This window comes from Neomonachus schauinslandi, chromosome 16 (genome assembly GCF_002201575.2).
Source record: "Neomonachus schauinslandi chromosome 16, ASM220157v2, whole genome shotgun sequence".
NCBI classification, from domain to species: Eukaryota; Metazoa; Chordata; class Mammalia; order Carnivora; family Phocidae; genus Neomonachus; species Neomonachus schauinslandi.
The window spans coordinates 11,745,541-11,762,658 of record NC_058418.1 but is presented as its reverse complement, the minus strand read 5'-3'; the positions used below and the strand labels follow the sequence as shown (position 1 = coordinate 11,762,658).

The 17,118-nt window shown below is 58.0% G+C and overlaps 1 protein-coding gene across 1 annotated transcript; it reads left to right on the top strand.

The window, feature by feature from the left end:
- The first annotated feature begins 6,892 nt into the window (after window positions 1–6,892).
- Window positions 6,893–13,679, top strand: ERF (ETS2 repressor factor). The gene is made up of 4 exons (XM_044922166.1): window positions 6,893–7,044; window positions 11,485–11,719; window positions 12,102–12,217; window positions 12,325–13,679. Exons 1-4 carry the CDS (start codon window positions 7,023–7,025, stop codon window positions 13,614–13,616), a joined length of 1,665 nt encoding a protein of 554 aa, XP_044778101.1. The 5' UTR covers window positions 6,893–7,022; the 3' UTR covers window positions 13,617–13,679.
- The last annotated feature ends 3,439 nt before the right edge of the window (window positions 13,680–17,118 follow it).

Sequence of the window (17,118 nt, the reverse complement as noted above, 5' to 3'; positions counted from 1 at the left end):
AGAAGGTTCCCCATACATGGCGATGTGCCGTGTCCTTGTTAACTTTGTCATGGATATGAGACATCATACTGTCCACGGGAACCACATACCAGGTGGGAGTTCTCATTGCCCATAGGAGATTCTATTGCGTTACAGGGAGACTTCCACTGATGGGGATGCTGTTTCAGGGTCTGCAGTCAGTTCACATCAGGTGTGAGGGAGAATCAGACTGTTGGTGGGGAGGTGTGTACTGTCCATGACGGAACTCACCCTGTCCAGGGAGTATGCTCTGCTGTAGTGAGAGGGGCCTCTGCTGTCCCATTCAGGAACGTCTTGGCTGTGGTGAGTTCACAATGTCCGCAGAGGAGGGGCGCCTGGGTGGCTCAGTCGGTTAATCGTCCGTCCCTTGGTTTCCGCTCAGGTTGCGATCTCAGGGTCGTGGGATGGAGCCCCACATCTGGCTCCGTGCTCTGTGAGGAGCCTGCTTGTCCCTCTCCCTCTGCTCCTCTCCCTCACTCTTTCTCTCTCATAAATAAATAAAATCTACCAAAAAAACAAAAACCAGTGTCCACAGAGGAATCCTCACTGCTTATTGGAGTTACACCATGCACGAAGGAGACCTGTCCATGGGAATTCATGCTGTCTAAGGCCTATTTTCCTTGTCATCGAGGAAAGGTGTGCACGGTGAGCTGTGCCCTGCCCCTGGGAGAATTACATAAACCGTAGTTAACTTAGTTCTACAGTTCACTGCAATTACACTGTCCTGTGAAGCGGCGGGGGGGGGGGGGGGGGGGTGATGTTGCAGGAAGCAGGATAGTACAGGCTTAGCCAGGCTGCTGGGGTCAAACCCAGCTAGTGGGGCTTCTTCCCCAGCTGCGTGACTTTGGGTGAGTCATTTCATCCCTCTGTGCTTCCATTTCTACATCTGTACAGGGATAATTAAAAAAAAAAAAAAAAACCCACCTCGGCATAGGGTTGTAATGAATTAATATGTGCAAAGGATTTAGGACAGTGTCTCCAGCAGAGTAAATCCTCGAAAATCTTGGCTATTAGTGTGATTGTTAGTATTCAGGAGGTTATCCCTGCCTGAAGAGTTTATGCTGTCTCAGTCTTATTGGTCACCTTGTCTGCAGTTTGTATGCTGGTGGTGCTGCTGATGGTGGTGGCAATGTTTTGGGGAGGTATTTCAGGGTTCAGCATATCTTTGGGGCATTTGTCAATCTATCGGGAGGTATTATGGTCCAGTACTTGATGTCCCAGCTGTCACCATAGTTAGCTGTGTTGCCGTGGGCCTGGAACCTAAGTTTCACTCTCCTCCTCTGAAAAATGGGGATCATTGGAGTACCTACCTGATAAAGTTGAGGTGACAATGAAATCAGATGTTGAATCCAGGGCCTTGCATATAGTGAGTGCTCAGTAAATAGGAGGGGTGCTTTTGTTTTTAAGATTTTATTTATTTATTTGACAGAGAGAGCGAGAGAACACAAGCAGGGGGAACAGTAGAGGGAGAGGGAGAGCAGGCTCCCCGCCCAGCAGGGAGCCCGATGCGGGGCTTGATCCCAGGATCCCGGGATCATGACCTGAGTCGAAGGCAGACGCTCAACTCACTGAGCTACCCTGGCATCCCGGAGGGGCGCTTTTTATGTGGCTTATCCTGTGTTGGGTCCTGGGAAATCCTTGCCATTCACGAATTCACCATTTCTTTGTCTTTATTTGGGACCTCATTGTCTGTGACAGGTTACACCACCCTTCAGGGACTCCTACTGTCTTAATACATGTGTGTGTTGAAGGACAGTTGGGTAACTTTTAATGAGAGAATTAGGACTTTGGGGAGGGGGGTGGATAATATAATTTTATGAAGGTTACAAAGGCCCAGGGAGCTTAAATGGAACATGGGGTTTCTCCCTGTTTATGGAAAAGGGCTACATTATCAATGACTTAATAAAACTGACATAGTGACATTGAGGTTTATTGCAAGCATTGGATTTTCTAAAAGATTTTATTTATTTGAGAGAGAGAGAGAGTGAGTGAGTGCCTGCACAAGCGGGGGTGCAGAGGGAGAGGGAGAAGCAGACTCCCCGCTAAGCACAGACCCCCCCCGCGACGTGGACCCCGATGTGGGGCTCAATCCCAGGATCCTGATATGGGGCTCGATCCCAGGACCCTGAGATCATGACCTCAGCTGAAGTCAGACGCTTAACCAACTGAGCCACCCAGGTGCCCCTGTTGCAATCCTTGTGAAATCTACACTGTTCACTGAGTGGTCCACTGAGGCAGGCGGCACTGTTCCCGGGAGGGCACAGTGTCCATGGGTTACACTGCATGAGGCCATATGACTATGGGGCTACACTGTTCACATGAAAAGTCACGCTGGTTATGGAAACGACCCTATTTATATGCTTGTCTTCGCTGTGCATATGGGTTTACCCAGGTTGTACGAGTTGACCCTGTTGATAGAGGAATTCACATGTGCAACAAGCCACGCTGTCTCTATGGTAGGGCACACTAATGAGAGTATATGCTATTTGTAGGGGGACCCACACTGTTTATTTGCTGCCTCACCATGTATATGGGGCTCACACTGTTTATGAGAGTTACACTGGCAATATGAGGTTTACACCATTCATGTGGGTTGCCCTTTTATACGAGGCTCACAAAGTTTATGAAGGCTGGGTTGTTTGAATGGGACTCCTATCATTTATGAGGGTTACCCTGTCTGTATGAGGTTTATGAGGGTCGTGCTGCCTCTACTGGGGTTCACGCTGTTTTTGAGCATTGCACTATTTGGGGTTTCCACTTTCCATATGAGAGCCACATTGCAAATGGGAGTTTCTATCAGTTATGGACCTTGTTCTGTCTGTCTGACAGGTTCTGATCGTGGGGTTATACCAGCTGTACATGGACTCAGCTCATTTCAGCAGGTACATATTACCAGACTGTTCTATGACCCATCTCGGTGTAGGTGCCAGTGATAAAGCAGGGATGGAGGAGGGATTCAGATGACTAGCTAATACATTACAGTAATCTATATCACTTGAGAAAAAGGTGCTATGGGGAAAAACAGTGCATAGAAAGGACAGAGGGGTCTAGGAAGGGGGCTCCAATTTAAAAGAGTGGTCAGGTATTGGGAAGGTGGTTTCTGAGTAAAAACCCGAAGGGGATGAAGGGCAGAGCTATGTAGACTTCTGGGGTGGGGGGGAGCCTTCTGAGCAGATGGAACAGCCCTGGCAAAATCCCTGAGGCAGGCATCTGCCTGGCCTGTTCAAGGAATTGCAAAGAGGCTGGGAGTGAAGCTGGCACAGAGATGGAGGGGAAAGGTGGGAACTGAAGTCAGGGAGGAAGGGCCCTGCTGGTCATTACAGGGAGTTGGCTTTTACTCCCAGGGAACAGAGGATTTGGGGCAGCACAGGGACATCATATGATTTACTAGAACCCCTCTGGCTATGGGTGGGGCTCAAACCATAGGGGCTGGTGGCAGCCAGGAGAGAGTGAGGAGTGGTGGCGAAGAGGAGCTTGATTCTGAAGCAGCTGAAAGTAGAGCATATGGGAGGTCCTTTCTGATCAGATGACGGGTGAGAGAAGGTCAAGGAGGACTCCAAGGAATTCAGCCTGAGCAACTTGCAAAATGGCGCTGCAGGTGCCCAAGATGGGGAAGACTGAGGTGGGGACAGTTTGGGGGAGCTGAGGAAAACCACTTTGACTTGGCAAGCTTGAGAAATCCCAATGGAGACACTGGTGAGTCAGTTTGATGTGTGAGGTTGGAGGCCAGGGGTGAGTCCTATGCTGGAGAGAGAAATTTGGGTGGAATCAGCATGGAGATGGCATGTGAAAACATGGCGCTGGTGGAGATCACCAAGGGAATGAGCAATAGATGGAGGAGAGAGGAGGACCCAGGTCTGAGCCCAGGAGCCCTTTGGCATTTCAAGTCAGGGAGCTGAAGAGGGGTGGTACTCTCTAATGGGATTACATTTTTGTTTGGGGGCAGTCACTCTATTTAGGTGGCTACACTCTCTATATAGGGTGATTCATGTTATTTCTAAGGGAACTACAATGTTCACACAGTAATGATGGCTCAGTGTTGCTTATTATAGGTGATAGGTAGGTTGCAACTATGATTTTCATCATCCAGTTTCCTTTCCAGGAGTGAGGTCTGTGGAGTGTTGGGACTTCTCTGGGGACAGGTTCTGTCCATGCCTTAGCCTGACAGCAACAGGATAAGTGTTATCTGTGTCAGGATGGTAAACTGGAACAAGAAGTGCTAGGTCCATGGGAGCAAGGGTGCCTTCACTGTCTAGAAAGAGTTCTTTTCTCCCCGGAGCACGACACTGTTCACTGTAGGCATGTCTTAGGTCTTTGTGAGAGGCTGCACTTTTCACAAGCCCCAGGGGGGATCTGTGGAGATTTTTCACAGTGAACGGAAGCGGGGAGTGGAGTGTCCCCTTGTTCATTGGAATTGATACGGCCTTGGTTGGATGGCATGTCTTTAAGGAATGACCAGTGGTGATGGGTCCACCTTCCCTGAGGATGGCTCTCAGCGTTCACGAGGCAAGTGAACTATCCAAAAGGGTCCACACTTCTGTGGTAGAGTCGCATCAATCCCTCAGTGGTTACACTAGCTGTGGATAGGTTTTCACAAACCACCAGAGGTCACACAACCCAAGGGACTTTTTCACCGGGGATGCCCATTCTCTGTGATGGCTCAGACTCTACCACCAGGCATGCCCACCATCCATGATTGTACTTCATAGAAACAGTAGGATTGAGTTATGACTGGGTCAGGGTGGGACTTACGCCATTAAGAAGCCATTTCACACTGTCCGTACCCTGTGTTTACTGTGTACAGTTGGGAGTCTATATGGTGAGTGGTGCTTACGTTATCCATGGGGTATATAGTTCATTCTGCTACTAATTATTACCAGTATTTACTGCATACTTACTTCACATCCCCAATTTCTTAAAAAAAAAAAACTGGTCATGTAGGATCTAATAATATTCCCGTTTTATAGATGAGGAAATTGAGGCTCAAAGAAGCAAACTCCCTTGCTCTATGTCACAGACAGGAAATAGCAAAGTTAGGGTTGCAACACAGGTCTCTCTTGTCGGTGGGAGTGTGGGATCACTGAAGTTGTTACAGACCTATTATCTTTGAAACTCTGCATTGTCTTTTTCTTGGCGGGGGGGGGGGGGGACAGTAAAGGCATTAGTAAAGCATAGTGGTGAAGGGTGGTGGTTTCAAATGGGATAGGTCGGGTTTGAATCCTGACTCCCAACGCTTCCTGGCTGTAGGACTTCGGCAGACTGATTTCCCCTCTGAGCCTCACCTTCTTAATCTGTAAATGGGGATAACAATAGTAACTTCCCTCTTTGGGATTTTGTGAGCATCAAATGACAAGATGCCCCAGACAATGCTTGGCCCAGTGCCTGGCACATCATGAGCGCTAGGAATTCGGGAGCTGTTATAATAACAATGATGGTGATTATTATTGCTGGACCACACTGCTCCCAGAGGGTTACAATATCCGTGGGGGAGCTGCACTGTCCGTAGGCAAGGTTACATAATTCCCCAGGGAGGTGATGCTTCCCTGGAGGCTTTGGTCTCCAGGAGGAAGAGGCTAGAGACTTCTTCTGAGGCGATGGTGAGAGACTGTTCTAATGCATCTAGGAACCCGCCGTGGGTTAGAGCCCTAAGAAGATAGAGTCTGACCCTGCTGGCTTTCCCTCCCTGTGGCTTGTCTCTCCCTGCCCATCTTCTCAGTTTCAGTTTCTCTGAGCATCACCCCCCAACCCCTGCAATATTCCCCTCCTTTGGTACCTCAGAGTCTTCTCTGAAACTCTGTCTCTAGGCTCGGTCTGTGGATATTGCTTCTGTTTGCCCTCTCTCTACCCTGCTGCCGGCTCCAACTAGCCATCTGATCAGCGCTGATTTCCTGTTTCCCGAAGCCTCAGGCTCCTTCCATCCCTCCCTGCTGCGGAGAACAGACTTAACACTGCCCTACGCACTGGCCTTCATCCTTAAGCCCTACCTTCCTCTCTCCTGGCGACCCCCCAGTGCCCCTTGGGAGCACATTTGTTCAGACTTTGGTCGCCCCCTCGCATCCTGGCCCCACCTCCGGAACCCCTGCGCTGGTGGTGGAGGTGGGGGTACCTCCGACGCCAGCCGCGTCCTTAGAACAGCTGCAGCCTGGGGATGGAGTGGGGGGATGCTCCCGAATGCATTCTCTCAGGTCACTTCCTCCGCAGCTGGGACTGGGGATATCTGGAAGGCCAAGACCCCATCCCCGGAGGAGCGGAGGGCACAGCCGCCTCCCCATTTCCGATGCTGGGAAATGCCTCCCACCCATTCCACCCCACCCCTGGACAGCTGCCCCCATTCAGGCTAAGGGCTTGGGGGGGGGGGCAGTAGGGTAAGGCCAGGGTGGGAAATGTTGTGGTCTTGATCAACCCCCAAGGTCTTGACCCCGTCCCCCTGCGGTGAAGATTCTGCCCCCTCCCGAAAGGTCCAGGCCTTTCAAAAGTTTCTGACCCCCCTCCATGTGCCCCCAACTCCGCCCTCTTACAAGCTCCCAAAAGAAACTCTGGATTCTGCAGTGGGCAGGAGGAGGAGGGGCGGCAGGTCGCGAGTGCCAAGGACTTAAGTTATCTGCAGACTTGGAGCCTCGGAAAAGGGTCATGACCCGCAGGACCCCATCCCACCCCCGCCCCCTCCTTCCTTCCTCCCCCGCCGCGCGGCCCCTTTAAGCCCAGAGCCGGCCGGTCCTCAGTGGCTGCGCGCCGACGAGTGTGTGTGTGAGTGCGCGGGGAGGGGGCGGGCGCAGTGTCTCCATGGCGACGCGGCGGTGACGTCGCCGGCCGGGGGGCGTGGGCGTCCCGGCCCCGGAGTGCGATATTAACCCGGGAGGCGGCGGCGGGGAGGGGAGAGGCTCTGAGAGGCGAGGCCGGGTGAAGCGCCGAGGGCGGCCCGACGGGCGCGGGACGGGACGGGGCAGCGCGGGCGCCGGGAGCTGCGGCCCGGAGTCGGGGCGCCTCGCCCCGGGCCCCCCAGCATGAAGACCCCGGCGGACACAGGTGGGGGCGGGGGCAGCACGTGTGGGGGAGACTTGTTGCCCCGGGAAACCAGGCGGAGAAACTTTGGGGGGGCTGGAGGGTTCCGGGGTAGCCCGAGTGATCCCCAGTTCCGGGGGACCCCCGAGCACTCGAGACCTGTTGCTTCTCGTGGCGTAAGCGAGGGGTGCTGCACGGGACCCCCAATTTCTGGGTCCGGGCGGAGTGGTGTGGGTGCTGCGAGTCCTGGTCCTCTCCCTATTGGACCCCGAAAGCTGGGTTCTCCCCCACTCCCGGGATCACGGGGGTGGCGGGGTCCCTCCCCGCCGCTCTGTCACGTTGCACTCTGGGGGCCGGGACGTGTGCGGGGCGTGTGGGGGGGGGGCTGTCCACGGGGCCCGCTATTCCCGGTTCCGCGCTGCGTGGTCCGGCCCATGACCTTCACGGCGGCGCGTGCCCCGCACCGGCTTAGAGGGGGATACGGGATGGCTTCTAGGAGGAGGGCGTGATTGGGGAGCCCAAGACTCGGGGTCCGGGCTGCGCCGCCCCTCCCCCGCCCGTCTCCGCCGGCTCCTCGCTCCCCCGCCCGCGCCGAGTCGCAAAGTTCCAAAGCGCAGCCCGAACGTTCGAAAAAGGAACTTTTTGTTTCCGACCTTAGAACGCGCGGCTTTAAGGTGGCTCCGGGGAGACCTGGGTACCCTTCTCCCGCGCCGCCGGGGCCCCGGGGTTGAGGAGGGTGGGGAAGGTGGGGGGGACGCGGAGGCTCCCCCTTCACCCCCCCTCCCTCATCCAGCGCTTCTCTTTCAACCGGCCGTCTTTTCCCTCCGCCCCCCTCTTCCCCGCCAACTTGCTCCTCCTTAAGGGGCCAAGGTTCCCCTCCCCCCATCCGTCGGCGGGCGGGGGGCAGCGGGATTAACCCCCCTCCCACTCGGACTTTCCCCCCACCCCTCCCCCGCCGCCCCCGGGCTCGCGCGGGCTGGACTTTGCGCCCGAGCGCGCTGGGGGGAGGGGTCCCAGCCGCCCCCTGCCCGTCTACCCCGTCGGAATCCGGCCCGGGGCGGGGACGGGGGAGGGGGAAGGGGGCCGGGCGCCGCTGTTCAAACTTGTTTCCTTCCCCCGGCGGCGGCCGAGGCTTGGGCTCCTGTGTGCGGGTGTGTGCCCCGACCGGCCCACCCACCCCGCCCCCCCCCCCCGCTCGGCGGGAGGGGGCGGCTCTTAAAGGGCTCGGAGCTGTGCTCCGGCGCCTGGGGATTGGGGCCGAGGAGGGGGGCAGGGGGGTGGGGCAGGGGTGCGGAGTGCTGTAGGGTCAGTCACGTGCGTCCCACATACTCTCTGGCTCCCACAGGCTCCAGGGCCCCTGGGCCTTGGGGGCAGCAGGAGCCTCCCCTCGCCCGGGGAGGGGGCCTAGGCGCTCAGACAACCCCGCCTCGTTTTCCCTCCCTGCTACGGGCCTTCGCCTGGTGGGACCGGCTGGGCCGCTCCCCTAACCCTGTCTTGGGCCCGAGCCGCGTGTAGGTTCTCCGGCTGGGGGAAGGGGCGGGGGCCTGGAATGGCTTCCCGATCGGCCCATCGGTGCGTCTGTCCGTCCACACGCCCCTCCATCCGATCCTCCATCCCGGCCCCTCTCCTCTCTGCCGCGGCTGTTTCCCACTTCCTGTTTTCTTCCCGGCTCTGGCGCCACCGAGGGCTGCCTGGAGTGGGGGAGGTGGTAGGGCCCCCCAGGAGGTCGGCGTGTTCTTCCTTTACTACCACTCCTCCCTTCCGACCCCCATAGTCTCTTTAAAAAAAGTTTGGCCAGTCATGTGAATTTGGGGGGTGCCCAGGAGTTCTGCCCCCCCCCCCCCCGCATTTCCAGTCTGTCTGGGAGAATCCCTACCCCGCCTCTGTGGGACCCAGGTGTGCCTTCTGGGACCCTGCCATCCCAACCCTTCCTGTCTGTCTGCTGCCACCTCTCCACCCTGTCTCAAAATGCCCTGAGCACCTCTCTGTGTCAGCTGCCTGCTCCCTGTTTCACCGGCCCCCCGTGCTCCAGAGGTCCTGCTCCCCCAAGCTTTCTTGGTGCAGGCCCGGTGGTTCCCTGTTTAAGCACGTGGACCCATACACAACACACTCACACATGCTCCCCTTGCCCGTGCCTGGCTCCTGGCTCCAAGGCCTGGGGAACAGAGCCCCATTGAGACACCCTGACGTCACCCCCGCTCTTCTTCTCCCCCCAAAGCCAGGAACAGGCCCTCATGTATGCCATGTCCGATGAGGAAAGCTGGGTTGGGGTGGACCTGGGAGTGGTGAGGGTCCCTGCCTGGAGTGGGATCCAGGGTCGTAGGCCTGGAGGGGGGCTTCCTCAGGGAGGGGGGGTTAACAGGGTGGCCTGGGACAGCCCCCGGAATGCGGCGTGCGGCCTTTCCAGAGCCCCCCACCTCCCTTTCGAGTTCCCTTTGTGTTGCATGTAGTCTCTCTCACTCCTTCTCTTCTGCAAAGTTTATTTTTAGCCTCCTGCTCCCCCGCTCCCAGGACTGTCGCTGCACACACGTTGCCTGGTTACCGGGACAAGGAGGCTGGGGTGGGTGGGCTGGGAAGGGTGGCTTTAATTTTGGGGGGGGGGATGGAAATCAGTATACCCCCCCCCCCCCCGACCGCTGTCTCAGGGGCTTCCCCCCCCCCCCCCCCCCCTCGCAACACACACACTCCTGGGTCTGAAAGCCAGATTGGGGCTTAGGTGGGAGAAGCACAGAGCTTGGTGCCCTCAGTGGGGGGTAGGAGCTTTTTGGAGGGTTCAGAGGGTACATGGAGCTAGTGACTTGGTAACTTGGATTCCCAAGGGCCTCTGCGCTCTGAGGAAGACCCTGGGACCTGGATTCTCGAGCGGGGTGAGGATAATGGGGTGAACACCTGGATTCCTGTGAGAGGGATGGGGCTACGGATGCTGGGATCTATGAAAGGCATTGTTGGGGGCTGTCACTTCTGAATTGAACAGGCGCTGCTGGTGTAGGACTCTGGGTCTGTGACCAGCTAGAGGTCGTATCCTTGGAGCCCTAAGGGGCTGGTTTGAGGCTGGGATTTCTGAATTGGGCAGGGACTACTTGGGGAATGCTGGCCATCCCATTCTACCCAAGGCCAGGGCTCAGGAAGCTGGGTCACTGTAGGGGACAGAGTCAGCTCTGGATTTAGAAGGAGTGGTCCCTGTGGCAGTATGAACTGCTGAACCCCTGTGTCCCCAAGGGGAAGGATCCCCTGTTGGGAGTCCAGACTGCGGTGGAGGCTTGGAGGGAGGCTCAGCATTGCCCCAGGCCTGGTTGGTACCTGCTTGAGCTGGGGCTTGAGCCAGGGCCAGGGGCCAGAGGCTCACTGTGCAGCCTGACTGGGACTAGGGACCCCGCCCATCCTTAACTGTCCACCTTGGCCTTCTCCTTCTGGTGGCACCAGGGCCCCTGCTCTGCCTCCCCCTCCTTCTCTTCCTCCCCTTCCCTCCTCCCACCCCTCCATTACCGGCTGCCTAGTGCTGAATTATTGATGGCCCCTGATTACCCCGGGGTTTGGGAAATGACAACCGCAGCCCCCCCCCCCCCCCACAGGCTGCCCACCCCCTCCAGGGACCAGCCAGCCCACCACCAACCTCTACCCAAGGTTAATGCTGGGGGCGGGTAGGCAGGTGGGCAGGGAAGAAGCTGAGGATGAGAAGGCGGAAGGGGGGAACAGGCTGCAGCATTTGCCTGCTCAGTCTCCAGGCCTGGGCTGGGGCCTTCCAGCCAGGTTGTGTCCATGTGCCTGGGTCCGGGGAGGGCAGTGCTGCACAGAGGGTCTAGGGCTTGGGGGCGGGGGGGGGGGGGGGCTCGCTCTCAGACAGTCTGGGTTTCACTCTCCAGGGAAGACAGAAGCCTCTGTGTGTGCAAGCGCTGACCTCATCGTCAACCAACCACCCCACCCCTCCTGGTCCTTTTAAGAAAAAAAAAAAAAAATCATCGGGTCCTGGGGTGGGAGTAGGGCTCTGGTAGGTTTTGGGACGGAGACAGTGTTATGTTCCCAGGAGGGGACTGGAGCTGTGGGGTGAGTTGGGGGAGGGGTATAACTGGCCCTGAATGGGCGTTGGGGGGGTTGGGGGGGTGCGCCCCAACCCGGCTGGCCACGTGTGCCCCTTCCTGCCCCTCCCCCACTGGCAGCCCTGCCCGCCGGCCTGGCTTGGTGCCTGGCCCCCTGGCACTGGCCCCGGGACCCGCCGCCGACGGTTTCCTGTTTCTCCCGGTGTCGCTGGAGCAGGCTCCAGCTTCCCTTCCCCCCCCAGCTCCTGTCTAGCCCCCTCACACACAGACACACACTGTCTCCCTCAAACTCAGGTCCTGACTTGGCGGAGGGGAGACGGATTTCCCCATGTGGAGGGCGGGGTAGGAGGGTGGACCCTGGGAGGGGACCCGGAGCCTTGGACTTGGCGTCCTGACCCGGGGCCACTCCCCTGCCTCCTGTCCCCAGGGTTTGCCTTCCCGGATTGGGCCTACAAGCCGGAGTCGTCCCCTGGCTCGAGGCAGATCCAGCTGTGGCACTTTATCCTGGAGCTGCTGCGGAAGGAGGAGTACCAGGGGGTCATCGCCTGGCAGGGGGACTACGGGGAATTCGTCATCAAGGACCCCGATGAAGTGGCTCGGCTCTGGGGCGTCCGCAAGTGCAAGCCTCAGATGAATTACGACAAGCTGAGCCGGGCCCTGCGGTGAGGAGGGGCTGAAGCCCCTGGGCAGATGTGGGTAGCCCCCACTGGTTGGGGAGCCTGTAAGCCACGGGAATAGGCTCTGGGTTTGATCCTCTGCCAAATCATAGCTGTGTGACCCTGGATGGGCAAGTCCTAAGGCTCCTCTGAGCGCCTCTGTCCCATAGAGGTGTCCTGAGGAGAGACTGCAGTCCTGGGTGTGGCCTCTAGTCTGGCCCCAGACCTGAGGGGAGAGCTAGGTCCGTTCCTCCGGGTCCTTGGTTTCTCTTGCGTGGCCCAGGTTTCTTGGTCCCTCTCTGTGAGCAGCACCTGACTTGGGTCAAGGAATGGGGTCTAGATTGGGGTCCGGTGTGAGCGGTCATCCGATGTGTTTCTGCACCCACAGCTATTATTACAACAAACGCATTCTGCACAAGACCAAGGGGAAACGGTTCACCTACAAGTTCAACTTCAACAAACTGGTGCTGGTTAATTATCCTTTCATCGATGTGGGGTTGGCTGGTGAGTTACTAGGGCTGGTGTGCTGGGCCTCAGAGGGAGGAGGGCATCTGCCTCTGGGTCCAGGCTGGGCTGCGGGCCTTGGCAATGACGTCTCCCCTCCCCTGCAGGGGGGGCAGTGCCCCAGAGCGCCCCGCCAGTGCCGTCGGGTGGCAGCCACTTCCGCTTCCCTCCCTCAACGCCCTCTGAGGTGCTGTCCCCCACCGAGGACCCCCGCTCACCACCGGCCTGCTCTTCCTCCTCATCCTCCCTCTTCTCGGCTGTGGTGGCCCGACGCCTGGGTCGGGGCTCAGTCAGTGACTGTAGCGATGGCACGTCAGAGCTGGAAGAGCCGCTGGGAGAGGACCCCCGGGCCCGACCGCCAGGCCCTCCGGAGCTGGGGGCCTTCCGCGGGCCCCCACTGGCACGCCTGCCCCATGACCCTGGCGTCTTCCGCGTCTACCCCCGGCCCCGGGGTGGCCCCGAGCCCCTGAGCCCCTTCCCTGTGTCGCCTCTGGCTGGGCCTGGCTCCCTGCTTCCCCCTCAGCTCTCGCCGGCTCTGCCCATGACACCCACTCACCTGGCCTACACTCCCTCACCCACGCTGAGCCCTATGTACCCCAGTGGTGGCGGGGGCCCCAGCGGCTCAGGGGGAGGCTCCCACTTCTCCTTTAGCCCTGAGGACATGAAACGGTACCTGCAGGCCCACACCCAAAGCGTCTACAACTACCACCTCAGTCCCCGCGCCTTCCTGCATTACCCTGGGCTGGTGGTGCCCCAGCCCCAGCGCCCTGACAAGTGCCCGCTGCCGCCCATGGCGCCCGAGACCCCACCGGTCCCCTCCTCGGCCTCGTCCTCCTCTTCCTCCTCTTCCTCCCCGTTCAAGTTTAAGCTCCAGCCGCCCCCACTGGGACGGCGGCAGCGGGCGGCCGGGGAGAAGGCTCCGGTGGGTGCCGACAAGACCATTGGCGGCGGCGGCGGCGGCGGCGGCGCGGGTGGGCTGGCCGAGGGTGCAGGGGCGGGGGCGCTGGCCCCGCCGCCACCGCAGATCAAGGTGGAGCCCATCTCGGAAGGCGAGTCGGAGGAAGTGGAGGTGACTGACATCAGCGATGAAGATGAGGAAGACGGGGAGGTGTTCAAGACCCCCCGTGCCCCACCTGCGCCCCCCAAGCCCGAGCCCGGCGAGGCACCCGGGGCAGCACAGTGCATGCCTCTCAAGCTGCGCTTTAAGCGGCGCTGGAGCGAAGACTGTCGCCTGGAGGGGGGTGGGGGCCCCACTGGGGGCCTGGAGGATGAGGGTGAGGACAAGAAGGTGCGTGGGGAGGGACCCGGGGAGGCCGGGGGACCCCTCACCCCGAGGCGAGTGAGCTCTGACCTCCAGCACGCTACAGCCCAGCTCTCTCTGGAGCATCGAGATTCCTGAGGGCTGTGGGCAGGGGGCCCTGGTCCCCCCACCTCCCATGCTTCTTTTGCTGCCTTAACCCCCCCCCCCCCCCAAGCCCTGGAGGTGAGGACAGCTCTCTGGTGTCTCCCCTGCCTCCTCCCCTTTCCTGTCCTGACGTTTTGTATAAAACTTTTAATTTTCTTTTTTTTAATGGTGAGGGTGGGTGGGTGCCCAGGGCTGGGGGCTTTCCCCTATCTGTGGGTTTCGAAGCTCCAGGCAAAGTGGTGGTGGGGGGTTGGGGGGGAGTTGAGGGGGCCACCTCCATTCTGGGGAATTTATATTTGAACTGAGGCGCTGGCCTCAATGCCCAGGAACGTTTTTTATTACAATCGCTTAGGAAGTAAAAGCCTTGTCTCCCTCCCTATTCTCTGCCTCCTGTCCCTGTCCCTGTCCCTGTCCCTGTCCCTGTCCCTCTCCACTCCCGGGCCATCCTCAGCCCCGATCCTGCCTTCCCTGCCCCTCCAGGGGCCCTGAGTGCCTGGGTTTCTCATGCCCCACAGGGTTGCAGCAGGGGAGGGAGGGACATTTTATGATGAACCAAAAATTCCATGTTGGGGGGTGGGGGGCAGAGGAGGGGGAGGGGTGCCGCCCATAGGCCACAAATCTCTACAAGTGCCTGCTATTCCTCTCCTACCCCCTACCCCAGCACTGGTCCAACCCCTTCACCCCCAGCTGCTCCTAGGACTAGCCCACAGGCAGGCGGGTGGGGGGGGTGAGAAGGGGGTGCCCTGAAACCAAACTGGAAGCCCCCTCTGCCTCCTAGCTGGGGCCCCTGGGGTGGGGGTCTGTGGTCAAGCCTTATTCTGTATTGGGGATGGAGGGTGGGGGGGAGGGAAGTTGGGGGGCTGCTGGAGAATGTATTCAAAACAATAAAACTTTGGACCTTTGGATGCGGTGATCTGTCCTGGGTGCTGGGTACAATCACCACGAGGTCGCAGCCTTCGATTCAGAGACAGGAGCCTAGACTGGCCCTCCAGGGGATCTATGGCCAGAGGGTCTAACCCCATCTGAATGGGTCCATTCCAGACCTGGGAAATGATCTGACCCCAGAGGCACATACATAACCCCCAGGCCTGATGATAAAGCTCTCAGGCATCCTCTGGCCCTCTGACGGGTTGCTCCCTTATACTGTGGGGATCCGCTGGTCCTTGAAACCACGCTATTGCCCTTGCTCTTCTGATCACCTGAACTGCCTTTCCTTTCTGCTTCTGTGTATTCCTGTCTGTGCCCCTGTGGCCTGGAGTGGGACTTTGGCAACAGGCCTGCAGGGTCTCTTGAAATGTAGAGCTTCCACCGTTCCTTATTCGTCTTTCTGTCAAACTGAGGGAACGTCGTCCACCAGCAAACTGAGAAGGGCCAGGCTTAATCCTAGTTGCTACTGATTGACTTGCTGTGTGCCAAGTACCTGATACCTAGTTAGCCGCAGTGCCTTATCTCCCACATCCAGCAAGGCAGGGGCAAGTGGCTCAGTTAAATGACTTGCCCAAGGCCCTAAGCCCAGGCAGGACTTGAAATGAGGTCTGTTCCTCAAGCCCATGTTCTTCCTAAGCACAGGATGGTTGGATCTAGACAAAGGTCTCCAGATCACAGGCTCTGAAAGGTGAGCTCCTAAAGCTAGCAGCTAAGGTTGGAGAGCTTGATTCAGGGATGAAAGAACCAGGAGGAGGAATTCAAGCCAAAAGGGTCCTTAGGGACAGCCCAACTCCTTCAGTGCAGGTGAGGTGCCGGAGGCCCAGAGAGAGGAAGGAGTTTCCCTAAAGCCACACAGTGAAGAAATGAAGTGGGAATTGAGGACTCAGGCCTTTTGGACTGGCTTCACAGAGAAACTCCACCCTGCACAACTCTGAGGGGGAAGGAACTGGCAGCTCCTATCTACTCAGGCTTCACCCTCATTTCCTGCCAGCCTAGGGTGGGTGGTCCCAGATGATGTCGATTGGCAGTGAAGAGAGGATCCAGGGCTGGGGTACTGGCAGGAAACCGAGGCTCCCTTGGCAGGCTGCGGGCAACTGCTCCCTCTCCTGGGTGATGTAAGTCACTCCCTGGGGTGGGGGCCACTGGGCTATTTCTGGAAGTTGGGATGAGGCATGTCTCCTGGCAACATAGATGCAACGGAGTTGGTGGTTGGTGGTGTGATGGAGAAAGGGGGATGTTATCACTGGGGGGAGGAGGGAGGACCCAGACTAGGAGTCTCAGCCTGATTCCAGTGCCTTCAGAGCACCTCTAACCAGGTCTAATGTGGATTAAAAAGTGCTCAGCTCCAGAACTGCTCTCCAGGTCAGACCACAGCCCAGCCAGACTTGTTGCCCCCAATTCTGACCCAGTGGGATGTCACAGGTGGCATCTCGTCTTGAAAACCCCAGCGGCTCTTCTAATCTTTAATGACTCACCTAAGCCTATTCAGTTTCTGCAAAACCACACCCTTGCTCCCTTCTACATCCCAGGATCTCGGACTCCAAATAGGAAGTCCTTTATAGAGCTCACAACACTTCATCAATTAATTCATCCTTTCAGAGACTCTCTTCATGCCTATAACCCCCAGCACTCCCCTCCTCCAGCCCCCCAGGCCTCCGAAGCTCCTTCCTGAGGCTTCTTAAACATCGCTCACCCCTTCGGGTCCCTCAGAGATCCCCTCAGTCAGCAGTAGTTTCTTGGTATCCCACAGACCTTTTAAAAACGCTCCAAATCCCCAGTCACTTCTCCACTGGACCCCAGTAAGACCCCTTACCTCTCCACGGACTCCCCTGAGCACCTCCAGACACCCACAGGCCCCCCATAGATACTTATAATCTGCCCTAGCACCCCTCAACAAACGTTCTCACCCCTGCAAACATCCTGGTAAGATTCCCTCCGACGGTAGCCCTCTGACTCCCACGGACCCCAAACCCCTTTTGGCGGTTGCCCACGAGCCGTCCACTGCGCGTGTCCCATGAGTTCTGTCCGTTAAGTAACCGCCCCCGTACCGCCCCCGCTCCGCTGCCCTTTTGGGCCTTGTTGGTCCAGTGTAGGATTTCCCAGCCTTGGGGATTGACTCAGATTTTTGCTTTTCATCTCTGAGCTGCCGTCAGAGGGCAGCAACGACCATTTGGCTGAAAAACTACAGCTCCCAGAAATACCCGCTATGGACTGCTCACAATGCAGCAGCATTCACGGAAAAGGGAGCGGAAGTATGTCCGCGCTTTGCCTTTTGGTTATTGTAGTCCGACAAGGCTTCAGCGAGACTGTCCGGCCCCAGGGGTCTGTGGGTCCGTTTGGGAATTGCAGATTTCTTGAGGCTTCAGAAAGGGCAGGACAGTTAGTATGAACATAGACTCAAATTAAGGGAAAGTCTAGAGACTCCATTTCCCATTATTCTACGAGGCAGGAGGGGCTGAGGATGATTTCATTCTAGTTCCGGGACACACACACACACACACACACACACACACACACACACACGCTCACACGAACTCCGTTTCCCAGCGTCACACACACACACACACAC

Coding starts and splice junctions, on each gene's coding strand:
- ERF (XM_044922166.1), top strand. CDS start 7,023: ATGAAGACCCCGGCGGACACAG. Junction 7,045..11,484: donor GAAGACCCCGGCGGACACAG/GTGGGGGCGGGG, acceptor TCCTGTCCCCAG/GGTTTGCCTTCCCGGATTGG. Junction 12,218..12,324: donor CATCGATGTGGGGTTGGCTG/GTGAGTTACTAG, acceptor CCTCCCCTGCAG/GGGGGGCAGTGCCCCAGAGC.